General features: G+C 35.5%; 1 protein-coding gene across 2 annotated transcripts in view; it reads left to right on the top strand.

The window, feature by feature from the left end:
* Positions 1-10,269, top strand: part of tbc1d32 (TBC1 domain family, member 32) — a 43,033-nt gene extending 32,764 nt beyond the window's left edge. For both annotated transcript variants that reach the window (XM_058755471.1, XM_058755470.1), the window contains exons 32-34: positions 78-218; positions 5,540-5,728; positions 8,004-10,269. In XM_058755471.1, coding sequence (XP_058611454.1) covers positions 78-218; positions 5,540-5,728; positions 8,004-8,123 — 450 coding nt within the window. In that variant the 3' untranslated portion in view covers positions 8,124-10,269. The remainder of the gene's footprint in view (positions 1-77; positions 219-5,539; positions 5,729-8,003) is intronic.
* The last annotated feature ends 5,606 nt before the right edge of the window (positions 10,270-15,875 follow it).

Here is a 15,875-nt window from a genome sequence, read left to right on the forward strand (position 1 = left end):
CAGCTTAGGATCATATACACTGCACCTTGCACAATGCATCTTCATACTTTTATGTATTTATTTTTTCGTGTTTTTAGGTACATCTCCCTATAGAGATTGCTCAGTCGGGCATTCATCCCATCTACTCTTGCACCGCACATTACGTCGAGATGTTGCTCAAGGCCGAGGTTCCTCTGGTTTTTTCTGCCTTCAGGATGTCTGGCTTCACTCCCTCTCAGGTGCTGTTTTAAGTACTTCATTTTTAATTACTTCACTCCAGTCTTCTCTGCTTGGTAAATAACCAAGCAGACTTGCCAACCTGTATGCATTTTGTGTAGCAGATCTGGTATTTTTAGTGTTCCAGAGCAGCAACCATCTTCCCAAATTTGTAAGGAGAATTGTTTATCTATTGTCAACAAAAAAGAAGCTTTAAGGTTTGCATTTAATGAAAGCATTGTCAAAAAAAGACAACAGGATGTCCTGTATTTAAGCTCATCATATGTTACTTTGTCACAAATCTCTGTGGGAGTTAAATCACTGACGGTGTGAATCGTTATCACTGGGTGAATGAGTGTTACACTGCCAGGGTAGAAATATAAAGATGCAAGGACATTCTGCTATGACCTGAATGACTGACAATCTTCATAGACAAATGCAGTGATTACTCAATGCTGTGCTCTCTCTGGGGTTTATATGCATGATCTCAAAGCTCTGCCTCAAGTCTACTGTCAGATTGAGTCAGATATGACCTTTTTCTAGCAGTCAAGGACAAACATATTGAAGAGTAACTGAGTTTTCTGCATTTTGTTTATTTATATATTAGGGCTGTCAATCGATTAAAGTATTTAATCGTGATTAATCGCATGATTGCCATGAGTTAACTCGTGATTAATCACACATTTTAATTTTATTTTAAATTAGTTTTTAATACTCTAATCAACAAGGGCATGGACATATGGATGCTTTATGCAAATGTATGTTTATTATTATTGAAACCATAGTCAACATAGAGCATGAAGACTAAGACATGTTTCGAAGATCACAGATGTTTTTCAAAGAACTTGTTCATGTCTATTAGACACATAAAAGTCGCTAAAGGGGTCTGCAAAGTCGCTAAGTTGGTAACACTGCATTTCCATTTCTCCAACTACAGGCTTTACCACGGGTCAAACAGAGAATGCGCTTTATTGCCTCTTTTTACTTTAGTGTGATGTGATGGGAAAGCAGAAACAAGGTTTCAGAATTCAATAAAATGTTCACTTTTTTGTTTTGCAAATCAAAATGTTACGCTAAAACACAGAGGAAGATTGCGGTAATTGTTGTTTTCAGTACATTTGGTCATTGAGTTAGAGGCAGTGTGTTAAGATTTACTGCACAGTGTGTGTGTGTGTGTGTGTGTGTGTATATACAGGTGCACTAGCCGAAACGTTGGTTAATAAATGTGCTTAAGTGAGTGTGCAGTTGTTCTCCAATTTATTTATATACAGGTGCATCTCAATAAATTACAATGTTGTGGAAAAGTTCATTTATTTCAGTAATTCAACTCAAATTGTGAAACTCGTGTATTAAATAAATTCAATGCACACAGACTGAAGTAGTTTAAGTCTTTGGTTCTTTTAAAGGTGATGATTTTGGCTCACATTTAACAAAAACCCACCAATTCACTATCTCAACAAATTAGAATATGGTGACATGCCAATCAGCTGATCAACTCAAAACACCTTGTAGGCTAGAATATTTACTTCAAAATTATGTGAAAATCATTCTGCTTACTCATTCACAGAAAACAATATATTGATTTAAAATTTTCAAGACATGTTTTGTGGTCGAGGGTCTATATGCGAGGGAGTGGCAATGGCCATGAATATTAAGTGAGTCTCACCTGAGAGAGAAAGGGCCCTCCCCTAATGGCCCATCACTGTGACTGTGACTGTGAGGCAGGTAAGAGAGAATGTGAGGAGATTGAAAAAAAGGGTTTTTTTAATTATTTGTATTTTATTTACAACACAGTATAATCAAAACATACATAATGAAGGTCAAAAATACATTATTGTGCACACTTATCTAACCACAGAGATGTGAACAGACTTTGAGTCATTCCTGCAACAGATTCTGTTCAGCAAGTGAAACAAGTAAATCATACCTGATATTTACGTGTGTTATTTAAGTGTTTCTACTTCCTTCCATGGATTCAAGAAGAAAAAAACATAATCAGTAGAAAAGGAGCTTGTTTTAACATAGAATATCAGTGTAGTTGAACATCTGATGTTGGTACAGCGCTCTCAGAGGAAAACAGTTTGAAGAGACATCAGGATACATCTGGTGCTGGTATCTGATTCAATAAAATACAAACAAAAAAAAAACATTTGTGAGCATGTTAATATCAGGAACATCTGTATGTGTGTGTATATATATATATATATATCTATGGCTACAAAACCTATGTGTATATATATATATATATACATAGGTTTTGTAGCCATAGACTCACACATGCTTTGTACTATCATAAAAAAGAGAAAGAAATCTTATATCTGAGAAACTAATTATTATTGTTTAGCACGTTATTAAAATCTATTTCTGAACAGAGTAGGCTATTAATAATAAACATGTACTAAACATACTTAGACTCGTAGCATTTATCATGTTACAGTGTACACTCATATTACTTTTATTGTTTTATATAGAGCATGAAAACATCATCGCACCATAAGAAATTTAAATACATTGAATTGCCCCTCATATTAAAAATGTTTTACACGATTTCAAACATTGTAGTCAGGAATTATAGTTTGGGAACAACCCAACTATGATTTTGTAGTCATATAGTCTAGTATGTATGATTTTATAGTAGCCTATGCTATGATTCTGTAGCCACAGACTCAAGCATGCTTTGTACAATAAAAGGATGTACTTTGTACTATAAAAAATGATATTTTATATCTGAGAAACTAATTATTATTATTATTGTTTAGCACGCTATTAAAATCTATTTGTGGACAGAGTATTAATAACAAACATGGTCTTTACATTTTTAGACGCGTAGCATTCATCATGTTGTCATTTGGGAAAACCCCAACTAACTGTTAGTAAATCTGTTCAAGTTTGTCACAATAAAACATTAACTAATGCAAAAAAGAAACATTACTTACTCATCAGATTGATCTCCTCTGCTAGATGAAATCGTGTTCTTCTTTTGAGGGAAATCCTTCCTTTACTCAGCGCGAACAGTAACAGTAGCCGCGATGAGGATCTCTTCTTTGTTTGTTGGGCGTTTGCACGTGTGCACGTCCCACGCGGCTATTTACATATGAACGATGGGAGCCGCGCGAGGGCGGTATCTCATTAGAGATAATGAGTCAGACGGGACAGACTGAACATCGTGTTGGTTTCATACTGATTACTCCATCACAGAATGTTTGTTTTCGATAAGACTTGCTTCGTTTCAAAGTAGACACTTCAAGCTTTCTATAGATATAACTCTCATGTCTCTGTGTGAAGTATTTGCTGAGTTACAGTTCATTTTAGTGACTCATTTCTAAAAACAGTTCGCGGAGACGGAGAAGACAGAGAGCAGAGCAGCCCCAGACCATCACACTACCATCACCATGTTTGACTGTTGGTATGGTGTTCTTTTTATGAAATGCTGTGTTGGTTTTACGCCAGATGTAACGGGACACACACCTTCCAAAAAGTTCAACTTCAGTTTACAGAATATTTGCCCAAAAGTCTTGGGGCTAATCAAGATATTTTTTGGCAAATGTGAGACGAGCCTTTGTGTTCTTTTTGGTCAGCGATGGCTTTTGCCTTGGAACTCTCCCATGGATACTGTTTTTGCTCAGTCTCTTTCTTATTGTTGAATCATGAACACTGACCTTAATTGAGTCAAGTGAGGCCTGCAGTTCTTTAGATGTTGTTCTGGGTTCTTTTATGGGCTCTTGGAATAATTTCGGTAGGCCGGCCACAACAAAATGTATTTTTGTAATTTTTGCAAAGAGGATGTAAGATGGAGTATTTCATGTCACGTGAGTTCATGAGAGATGCTACTTGAGTCATGGAAAGAAAGAAAAAAAGACTCTTTATATGATATATAAATGTGACCATCTGTTTAAAAATAAAAACAAAAAACTTTCTCTTCAATCCATGTCAGAATTTGTGACAAGGAAATTATTTACACCAGACAGAAGATCTGTTAAAAGCTGCAGTCAATACATGATTGAAGGTGTGGGAACTTAAAATGCAAAAAAAATAAAAACCTCTGCAGTTGCTACAAAAATACCCAAAGTTCTAAAACTTATAACTAGTTTTGAATGGACAGAAACTGAAGGAAAGAAGATTTTTAGTTTTAAATTGAGTGTCACCTCCATCATAGAGGGCGTCCGTGTCTGTGCACTCGGGGAGAGTGTTTCGAATTCTAGACAAAGCAGGAATATGTCTGAAAGAGAGACACAGATGCTGTATAAATTGCCTGCTGGAGTGGTCTAAATGTACAGGAGGCGTGGACGCATGGCAGAACTGGAACCCCATCTACGATACCGCAGAATAATTGAACAGCTTCTAAGGGAGGATTATATGACCTGAACTTAGTTCACTGCCGCAGAAACAAAACAGAAATGCATCAAGCCTGTTATGATTTAAGAGACTTGATTTATTTTTTTTGTCTGAGCTCAAGAAACTTTTTCCTGTCATTCATAAAAAAAAAAATTGTTTTTCTTTTTTTCCAGTGAAAATACTATTATAAGCATAAACCACATAGTTTTGTTAGATTTATATTTAAAACAAGATTTAAGTCAAAAATAAACTTGGGTGCTGTTCAAAGGTTTGTGGGTCAGTCAAATTTGTCAGTTTATTTGATCAAAATACAGTAATAACATTAACACTATTGCAATTTAAAATAGCTGTTTTCTATTTAATATATTTTAAATGTTACATGTTCATTTTATGGTAAAGCTGAATTTTTAGCAGCCATTATTCCATGATCCTTCAGAAATAATCCTAATATGCTGATTTGCAGCTCAGGAAATATTTCTTATTACCATCAATTTTGATATCCTACTGCTCTAGATTTTTGTGGAAACTCTTTGTTTACAATTTTATGCTCAGGATTCTTTGATAAATAGAAAGTTCAAAAGTTCAGCATTTATTTAAAATAGAAATTATTTTGTAACAATATTAATGTCTTCATTGTCACTCAAAATTAATGCATCTTTGCTGAATAAAATGATTAATTTCTTTAAAAAAAAAAAATAAATCTTGGAGTTTCACTTCTCAAAAGAATTGTTATTTTCCAGTAAAAATATCTTCAAAAAGTTGATTTAAGGTGATGTGATGATTTGTTTCATGGTTAATTATGAGTCTTAACAGGTAATAGACTGCATCAGACCTTGAGGCCATCATGTTAGAATTCGATACTGAGTTTTTGATCTCACATTTATTTTTCCAGCATCTCATATCGATTGATTTTAAAACATTTATGGTGCAAATGTTGCATTTTCTCAAAACGACTTTTCTAGCTCTCTCTCCTTTCCTCACTCTGTTTGTCCTTCCACCTGTTATGCAGATCTGTATTCAGTGGCTTGGTCAGTGCTTCTGGAACTACCTGGACTGGCCTGAGATCTGTCACTATGTAGCCATATGCATCATCATGGGACCAGATTACCAGGTGTACATGTGCATCTCTGCCCTCCGTCACCTGCAGCAGGATATTCTGCAGCACACACAGACGCAGGACCTGCAGGTCTTTCTTAAGGTGCAGTATAACTTTTTAAAATGAAAATATATAATTTACTCATCCTCAATCCAAACCAGTATGACTTTCTTCTGTGTAACACAATGGAGATGTTTAGCTGAATGTTCACACTGCTCGCTTCCATTTAATGAAAGTGGATGGAGATCTGGGACATTCAAGCTCCAAAAAGGACAAAACGGCACCATATAAACTCATAAGAGTGTCCCACAGAGGAAAGAAATTCTATTTTGAAAAACATGAGGGTGAGTAAATAATGACAGAATTTTCATTTTTGGCTGAACTAGTCCTTTAAGGTGAGAAAATCCTTGTTTTAAAGGATGCGCAGAGGTTTACAGTGTGCAAGCGTGTCTGCAGTAAATCAGATTAAGCACACTCTTGTCCTTGTTTCACCTTTAAAAGTTTAAAACTTTTCAGTCTTTGTGTGTACCCTGTACAATAGAGAAAGCTTTTCAGACAATTCCTGAAAGGTTTCTGAGGATTTGTACATATTCAAGATTTCAAAACTTATCTATATTTCATCTAAATTAAAGATCTGGATGGAAATTACTTGTAACAATCCCTCCCGATGTCACTCTGAAGCTGAATGCCAGAGTAAATGTACAATGAATCCATTTTGGATGATTCAACATTGCAGAAATCAAACCCAACTAAAGTCATTCTTTGTTTGCAGGATTTCAAAAGCAATTGTCTGTCACTACCGAATACATCCAACACTTTGAAAACCATGACACAGTCTGGCTAGTGAGTTCAAAGCATCCTGCAGAGCCATTTTAGGCCTTTTTTCTTTGTTTTTATCAGTAACAATAGGCAGCGGAATAGTTTTAATGTCTTTTAGATAATGGGTACTTGTAATTAAAATGTCATTTTTAGTGTTTCATTTTAAACACACCAGTTTTTCTAGTTTTGAATGGCTTTGTAGGCAAAAGACATTTTTTCAGCTTTAGGGAAACATCTGGACTTTTCACAATCGTTCTTCCTAATGGCTCTGTGGTTTTATGTAGTTGTTTTGCTACTCCACAGCTGTCATTAATGGTGTGAAGAAGCCCAAAAAGGAAAATGAAAATTCTGTCATCATTTACCTCTCCCCCATGTCTTTTTTGTTCTTCTACACATTACAAAATTTGATATTTAGCAGATTCTCCAAGCTGCTTTTTGACATACAACAAAAGCCCAAAATTGAATATTCAAACTTCATCACACCAGGCGACATCAGTGATACTACGCACCCCTGATACTGATGTATTTAATTTTGTGTTCCTGGAAAGGATGTAATTCTTACAAGTTTGGACTGGACTGTGAATTAATTTTGGGGTGAAGTATTCCTGTTGATGAGATGTTATAATAGGTCATGTTAGAGTAGGTCATATGTAATCTAATTGTATGTGAAATTGTGATGGAGAAGACCAACGTTCTGTCTTCATATTCCAGTTCATGATCTTTATTTTTCTTTAGTTTACTTTTTCACTTATTGTCAGTTATTATCTGACACTATTCAGTTGTGTATAAAGATGCTCCGTATTAAAATGTATGGCATTACCTAGCGTTCATCAGCAGTGGATAAAAGCATTTATCATTTGTTTTGTAATATACTATTTCAGTCATTAGTTTTTTGTTTGCTCTTAAAGCATTGTGAGCTTATCTATTTTGTTTGTGATTGCCATACCAACTGCTGTGGTCTGCAGTTATATCACAAAACTGCTTGCACTGCAGGCATATTTTATTTAACGCAGCAAACTCATAAAGGTTTATTATCCTTTCTCTCATTTTCATCCATTCACCATGAACCGAAGTGTCCTTCTGTAACTTGAGGCACAGCTTTAGGACTTGCGTTTGCTGACTCATCGTAAACAAAATGTAATTCATTTGGCTTTGTCTAAACAATATTATTTATCCCCAGCTTAATGTCAGAGTATATTAGGCGGTGCATTGTTTATTTAGTCCCAGGACGTGTAGCCACATCTCACATAGCGACCTCTTGTTTCATTAATATATGCCATTTGTTACTTTAGGCAGTGAGATTTGGCACAATATTAATAATGTTTAAAATCTTGCATGATTTCATTCAGCAGTACACAATTTTCAGGGTGATTTTAGCCACTCTGTGTGCAGGATAATCAGGATCTGCTCAGGCTGGAACAAGAATATCAAACTCTCATCGAAACGGATTGAGCGCAATCAATTCTTAAGCTGTTATAAACCCGTTCTACCTCTTTTCCGCAAACCGGCTCACTCAAACGCTGCTCATCAAATCTGTGCTTCTTTTGCCCGCTTGCAGGAGGAACCAATCCACGGCTTCAGGGTGAGTAATTACCTGGAGTACATGGAGGGGCTGGAGCGCAACTACAGATCCATGGTGCTCTCGGACATGAGGAGCATCTTACCAAGGAGCAGCTAGAATGAAATAGACCTCCGAAGATCAGCAGGGACTGAAAGTGCTTGTGGTACAGAATAATACTGAAACTGTTGCAATGATTTTATAATACAACATGCTCGATATGTGAAGAGGACACTGTTTTATCAAACACCATGTGAATATATCCCATTTGCTTTCAATCTCTTTGATTTGTTGGGATTCTTATACTGAAGTATTCTCACTCAGGGAATCATAAATATAAGAACAAACTCTTCAAAGCCATTTTGCCACTCAGTGGGATATATAAAGCATAGTAAATAAATAAGTGCAGTAAACCAGTCAAAAGTGATGTGCAAAAAGGATGAAGAAGCAAACCTTTCTACATATGCATTATCAAACTTCCCTCACCAAAAAAATTACATTTTCCTGTACAGAATTCTGGGATACACAATTGATTTCAATTGCAGCATTGAGCTGTAATTATTTTGTAAAATTATTCTATATTTGACCATTGCATATGTGGGTGCATTAATCTGCTTTTCCTTGTAGCCTAAAGTACAATTTTCCTGTCCTAGGCTAATTACTGGACTCATAAAGTATTGAAATTAATTGTTTATTAATCTTTTCCTCGAACAAAGTTCTGACAACATATGTAATTTTGTATCTACAGTCCTGCTTGTGTCACTTTATTGTTGCTTGTCAGTAATGATGTTGGAATATGACAGGATTGTGCTGTTAACCACTGCAAAAGCTTTAGGATGTATATTGTACAGTCTGAAATGAGACCACTGATGTCAATTATTATTATTATTATTATTATTATTTTTACTTTTACCCAAAATCTCAGTGGGCTCGTATTGTAAAGTCTGAAAAGTAGCATTCATAGAGGCCAGACATATTTACCTTTTGTTCTGTGCATTTTCACTGGCAAAATCCAGTCATTTTCATAGGAATCAACGTAATTGGGTATATTACATGTGGGCGAAAAATTTCCAAACGGGTTTAAGTTGGTCACATGAATCTGCAATGACCAACAGAAAGCTGCTTGGTTTAAAATTGACTTGAGCTGTGCTTCATACATTGATTCAATAGATAATAGCACCGTTTTTGCCCAAAATTTCGATAATGCTGACCCCATATATAGGTGCACAAGTTGTTTTCCAGTCTCAGCCTGTTATGACATCAGTAAATATTAAAAATTCAAAGCTTTTGATGCTTGATTGCTGTCTTAATGGACACTCAAACATGAAGTATGTGTGATCTAGCATGTCAACACTTGAGTATACAATGACTCACAGGCCGTTGACGCAGTCTTGTGTAGTGCATGTTGGATTTTTTTTTTTTTTTTTAAGGCATATATTAACATCTGCAGTCTCTTATTCCCATCCTAAGGAAGCTGTATAGAGGTGGTATCACGTTGACAGGCCGTCATTAGCACATAGATGCAATCTCTCACCCTCGCCATCTGTAACTCGCACAGTGAATAATGAATTAGATCATTAGAGAGGTGTCTTTCTCCTTCACAACAACTGCTAAATATTGCATACTGTTTACTCAGTAGGAGGCAGAAGCAGTTATAATTTTAAGCTGTAAAAAGTTCCCTCAGAGTGCATATTTTTTACTTTCTCCATTGCATTAAAAAATAAAAAAGGATCACCCGTAAACTTGTGTGTATATGCTCAGATAAAAAAATCAGTTGTGCATCATCAGTTGATTTCAACTTTGTGTAATCATAACGAGCTGTACGCTTTAATCAGATTAATGATTTAATGACTGATTGTTGGCCAACAGTCATTTGGAAAGCCGTGTGTGTCTTGTGTTGGCTCTTTGTAAATTGACAATACAAGGCTTTTGTGACGTGGATGTTGATGATGTATCTGCAGACCAAAATCTAGGATAATTAGAAAAGGCTAATTATGGGTAATTAAACTGATTAAATGATAATTAAGACCTATCTGTCTCTGTATTAGGCTTGAGGAGTTGCATTAGCTTGATTTTCTCTGGTAAATATGCTTTATTATTCTCCTTCACATTAATTATCCCCCTTATGACTGCCAAATTCCACTTTCTGAAGAATCTGCTTGATGAATGGGAGAAAGTCATTTGAAAGTGAGCATCACTGTCCCTTACTTACTCCAGGGCCGGTTCTAGACATTAGGAGCCCCCACCCCCACCCCCCACCCCCAATAAAAAGCATTTGAAACAAATATGATTCCTAACCTTTTTATTTATATTTATATATTTAATTATATTTATATTTATATATACAACATTTAACTTTAAATTTTGTATATTTTTACTTTTAAAAATTTGGAAAATTACTATTTTAAATGTTTTTGAAAGGAGTCTCTTGTGCTCATCAAGCCTGGTTAAACAATAATATTGTGAAATATTATTACAATTTAAAATAATGATTTTCTATTTTACTATACTTTAAAATATATTACTGTGATGCAAAATAGATTTTTCATCAGCCATTACTCCAGTCTTCAGTGTCATAGTGCTGATTTATTATCAATGGTAGAAACAGTGCTTAATGTTTATTTTATAACCTGTGATACTTTTTTCCAGGATTTTTTGATTATTAAAAAGATGTTTAAAAATAAAAATCTATAAAACATAATGTTATTCTTTAATATTGAATATATTATTCTTTTAATATCGTTCTCAGTATTAAACGATAGCAGAGTCCACACTACAACTATAACGATAAAGGCACAGAGAAACGATATCATTGGAATAATTTTAATAAACGGACGATTTCGTTCACTTGTGTGGATGCTAATATCGTTATCTTTGTAGTTATCGTTCTTGGTGTGAGCGTGCCTAAACACCAAGGATGAAAACGATAAAGATATAGTTCTAAAAATCATTATCAATATTAAAGAATAGCAGAGTCCACACCACAGCTGTAACGATAAAGGCACAGAGAAACAATACCGTTGGAATCACTTTCAGAACGATTTTTTTCCAGCTGATGAACGATAAAAACATTGACACCCAATCAGAATCCATCCTACTATAATGAGCTCGAGAATTTAAAGCGGAAGATGAGTATGTGCTGAGAATAAACAGACGATATTATCCGCTGGTGTGTACGCCAATCTCGTTATATTTATAGTTACTGTTCTTGGTGTGAACGGGGCTTGAAGATAACGATAAAGATATAGTTCTAAAAATCGTTCTCAATATTTAAGGATAGCAGAGTCCGACTCCACACCACAGCTATAACGATAAAGGCACAGAGAAACGATATCATTGGAATCACTTTCAGAATTATTTTTTCCAGCTGATGAACGATACAAACATTGACGCCCAATCAGAATCCATCCTGCTATAACGAGCTTGAAAATGTAAGCGTGCACTTAACATAAACAAATGATATTGTGCGCTTGTGTGGACGCTAATATCGTCATTTTTATAGTTCTCGTTCTTGGTGTGAACGCCCCTTAAGACTTAAATAACTGTATTTACTGACTGGTTGTTTATATTGCAACATAGTTAAAGATGCAATTTTGTCCCTAGTATTTTATAAAAAATAAATGTTAGTCATACTTTTTGCTGTACTTTTTGCTAACAGTTCAGTTTTTAAATTGTCCTGTACTTCAGGTGAAGCTCATGAGGGTTGTCCTGTAGCACTGATGTTCAAGTGTCAGTCATTGAATAGCTACTTGCTGTGTATTGATGGACACACAATCAATCTGAGGGTCTTTTAAGAAGATATCACAAGCATTATCCATCTCTATTAAACTCCAGAATCTCAAGGGGTGAGGGGATGAATCCATTTTCTCTCTGTATCAATTCTAATCTGAACTGATTAGCATGTGATTAGAATGCATGACTTTAACTCTCCCTGTCCGCTAATTCAAAGCCCAGTAGCATCAACGATAGGTCAGCTTCTACAGCAAATGGATGAGATGGTAGGAGTCAATTCTTGTTCCTTGTGGGATAGAATAGGCTTATGGATCAGGCTCAAACTAAGAGAGTTAAAATCTACAGACTTTGTGCGGAAAGTAAAACTCTTTTATGTTCAAAGTAGGCACTGAAGAAAGGAAGCGAAGAGAAGGAGACGAGAGGCAGAAGAAGATTACCACACGGGCATAACCCATCCATTCCCTGTCAGAAGAAGCCAATAATTTATAACACACATTACGTATTGTACACACGCTTCCTCAGTCAAGCTGGAGCGCCGCTTTCATCACACACCATCAATACCACCCTTTTGAATCGTATCACGGTTCTGCAGTTGCACAACGTTTTCCGCTGGCTCCTTTCCTAATGTATTTGTAGACTCTTCTTTTCAGATATTCTCTTTTCGCTGTGATCTAACCCATAATGACACCATCAGCACAAATTTCCCCTCAGGCCCACCTGACGAGACCATTGGGTTAATTGCAAAAAGTCTCATTAGCGTTATCATACAGGCAGCCATTTGAATTACCAGAAACACAATACTTACCAGAGCACAGAGGGAGACCAATGAATCAAATATAAGAGCGTGATGATCAACTAGTGCAGATAACCCGGGCAAAAAACGGCATTATTCTTGAATGTCTCTGTCTCTTCGAACCACAGGAACAGAGATTTCAGATAGTGTTTGAGTGAAGCTATCACAGCAGAAGTACATGTCAGAGCCAGAGACGCCACAGAGGTGAGGCTGTTTGATTCTGTCTGCTGTCACACACTGTACCATTCAATTAACTTTGACCCCTATCTATCTATCGTTCTATCTATCGTTCTTTTTATCTATCGTTCTATCTATTGTTCTATCGTTCTATCTATCTATCGTTCTTTCTTTCTTTCTATCATTCTATCTATCGTTCTATCTATCGTTCTTTTTATCTATCGTTCTATCTATTGTTCTATCGTTCTATCTATCGTTCCATCTATCGTTCTATATATCTATCGTTCCATCTATCTGTCCATCTATCTATTGTTCTATCGCTCTATCTATCGTTCTTTCTTTCTATCGTTCTATCTATCTATCGTTCTATCTATCATTCTATATATCGTTCTATCGTTCTATCTATCTATTGTTCTATCGTTCTATCTATCGTTCCATCTATCGTTCTATATATCTATCGTTCTATCTGTCCATCTATCTATTGTTCTATCATTCTATCTATCGTTCTTTCTTTCTATCATTCTATCTATCTATCGTTCTATCTATCGTTCTTTTTATCTATCGTTCTATCTATTGTTCTATCGTTCTATCTATCGTTCGTTCTATCTATCGTTCTTTATCTATTGTTCTATCGTTCTATCTATCGTTCTTTCTTTCTATCATTCTATCTATCTATCATTCTATCTATCTATCGTTCTATCTATCATTCTATATATCGTTCTATCGTTCCATCTATCTATCGTTCTATCTATCGTTCCATCTATCGTTCTATATATCTATCGTTCTATCTATCTGTCCATCTATCTATTGTTCTATCGTTCTATCTATCGTTCTTTCTTTCTATCATTCTATCTATCTATCGTTCTATCTATCTATCGTTCTTTTTATCTATCATTCTATCCATTGTTCTATCGTTCTATCTATCGTTCTTTCTTTCTATCATTCTATCTATCGCTCTATCTATCTATCGTTCTATCTATCATTCTATATATCGTTCTATCGTTCCATCTATCTATTGTTCTATCGTTCTATCTATCGTTCCATCTATCGTTCTATATATCTATCGTTCTATCTATCTGTCCATCTATCTATTGTTCTATCGTTCTATCTATCGTTCTTTCTTTCTATCATTCTATCTATCGTTCTTTTTATCTATCGTTCTATATATTGTTCTATCGTTCTATCTATCGTTCTTTTTATCTATCGTTCTATATATTGTTCTATCGTTCTATCTATCGTTCTTTCTATCTATCGTTCTGTCGCTTTATCTATCTATCTATCGTTCTATCTATCGTTCTTTCTATCTATCGTTCTTTCTATCTATCATTCTATCGTTCTAGCTGTCTATCTATCACTAACTGTCCATCATTCTACGTATATGTTGTTCTTTTTATCTATCTATCTATCTATCTATCTAGCTAGCTATCCATCATTGTAGCTATCGTTCTAGCTACTGTTCTATCTTTCTATCCTTGTAATCCATCTATCGTTCTTTCTATCTATCGTTCTGTCGCTTTATCTATCTATCTATCTGTCTGTCTATCTGTCTATGTCTATCTAGTCAAGTCATTCTTATGCATGAGAAGGATAAATGAGTCTGTGACCAGTTGAATCTATCAAGCTGGTCCAACTGGCCACATTAATTATTTCAAGAATATTAAGAATATTAGATACTGTAGGTACTGCTGTTTTGGACCCATCATCGGAAACCAAAAAGCAGTTCTAACATCTGACTTTTCATCAGTCTTTATGATATTATGCTTTTTTTTTTTTTTTCTTTTTTTTTATCCCTTAAGGTTAAACTGGTATCCCACCACTTAACTGTGAAAAAGGAAACAAAATACATTTCAGTACAAAGAGCAAGCCAAATGGAATTGTGGGTGTTGATTGGAAAAAAAACTGAACTGTCACATTGCGTGGACAGCTAAGAGATTTTTTTTTTTTCATTGTCTCCTGCCTCCTTTTTACTGTGAAGTGCCTATTATTGGCTTTGATTTTACATAATGTATTGACATCTGTGCAGTGCATATAAATGTGGCACAAACTGATGAGTCCATTTAATGGTTATGTGATGGTTGGCATCTTTCCTGGCAAAAGTTCATTTCATTCCTGCAGATGGGAGTTTAGTCAAAACACACTCCAGGTGTTACTGAGTGTGTTTTGCAGTAAATGGATCTGTTGACTGATTGCTTTTTGTCTAGAATAACCCGGTGCATATAAATATACGGTATAACCTTATCTGGACTACAAAACTGGAAAAATGTGACTGGAACTTCCTGCCACAATGTGATGGTGCTTGAAGGTGTGGTTTCTAGAAGATTGCTTATTGGCCCATATCAAACGAGCCCACCCCCAAGACCTCATATCAGCAATATATAGTTAAAAATAAACATGAGTGCTTACAGACAGCATGCAAGGAAAGATAAATGATGGGTGTAAATTGGTATGCCAGCAGCTTCTGTGGCTTCCTCCACTGAACAGATCAAACAAGCTTCTGCTTAATGCTTTTCATTTATCAATACAGCACCATCAGCAGACAAGCAGCAGTCTCAGCGGAGTGCTTGAGCTTGGAAACATTAATGACAGGCGTCACCGCAGAAAGGTCTGAGTCATGGCAGAGCGGCTAACAGAGATCTTAGGGATCAGATTGACAATTAACCCTGGTAACTAAGTGCACACACATGCACGCACATCTACACTCCAGCAGTCATTTCAGTCTTCTTAATTTGATTTTAGTCCAGTGTAAAGCCTTTTACACTATCAAGCAGACACTGATTCTATAATATTTTATTATGTTTATATTCATACATTAAAACCAAGTTGCATCTAAGTTTAACCCAAGTTGCAACTCAAGTTTAAATAAATAGTTTCTAAAGATTTTAAGTTGAACAATTTAAAAGAAAATAATTACAGCAATACAGTAACAATATTTTCTGTCTGCACTTCATTACCACTAACTGTTGTTCTGCTATTATTATGAATAGTCAACTCCTTTTCAGATCATTAGTCAGCAAATTGCCTGTAAGCAGTGCAGGTGTCAGAGGCGTTAGAGATTTCACCAAGCTGAGGAAGAGTCACTAAAATTGGCTCAAGAGTTCAAGTTCGTTTGGAATCAAAGGCAAGTGAGTTAGTTGTTTACTTTGTAATTGGTCCATTTGAACCAATTTTGT

The sequence above is a fragment of the Onychostoma macrolepis genome, chromosome 20, assembly GCF_012432095.1.
Source record: "Onychostoma macrolepis isolate SWU-2019 chromosome 20, ASM1243209v1, whole genome shotgun sequence".
Classification (NCBI taxonomy): Eukaryota; Metazoa; Chordata; class Actinopteri; order Cypriniformes; family Cyprinidae; genus Onychostoma; species Onychostoma macrolepis.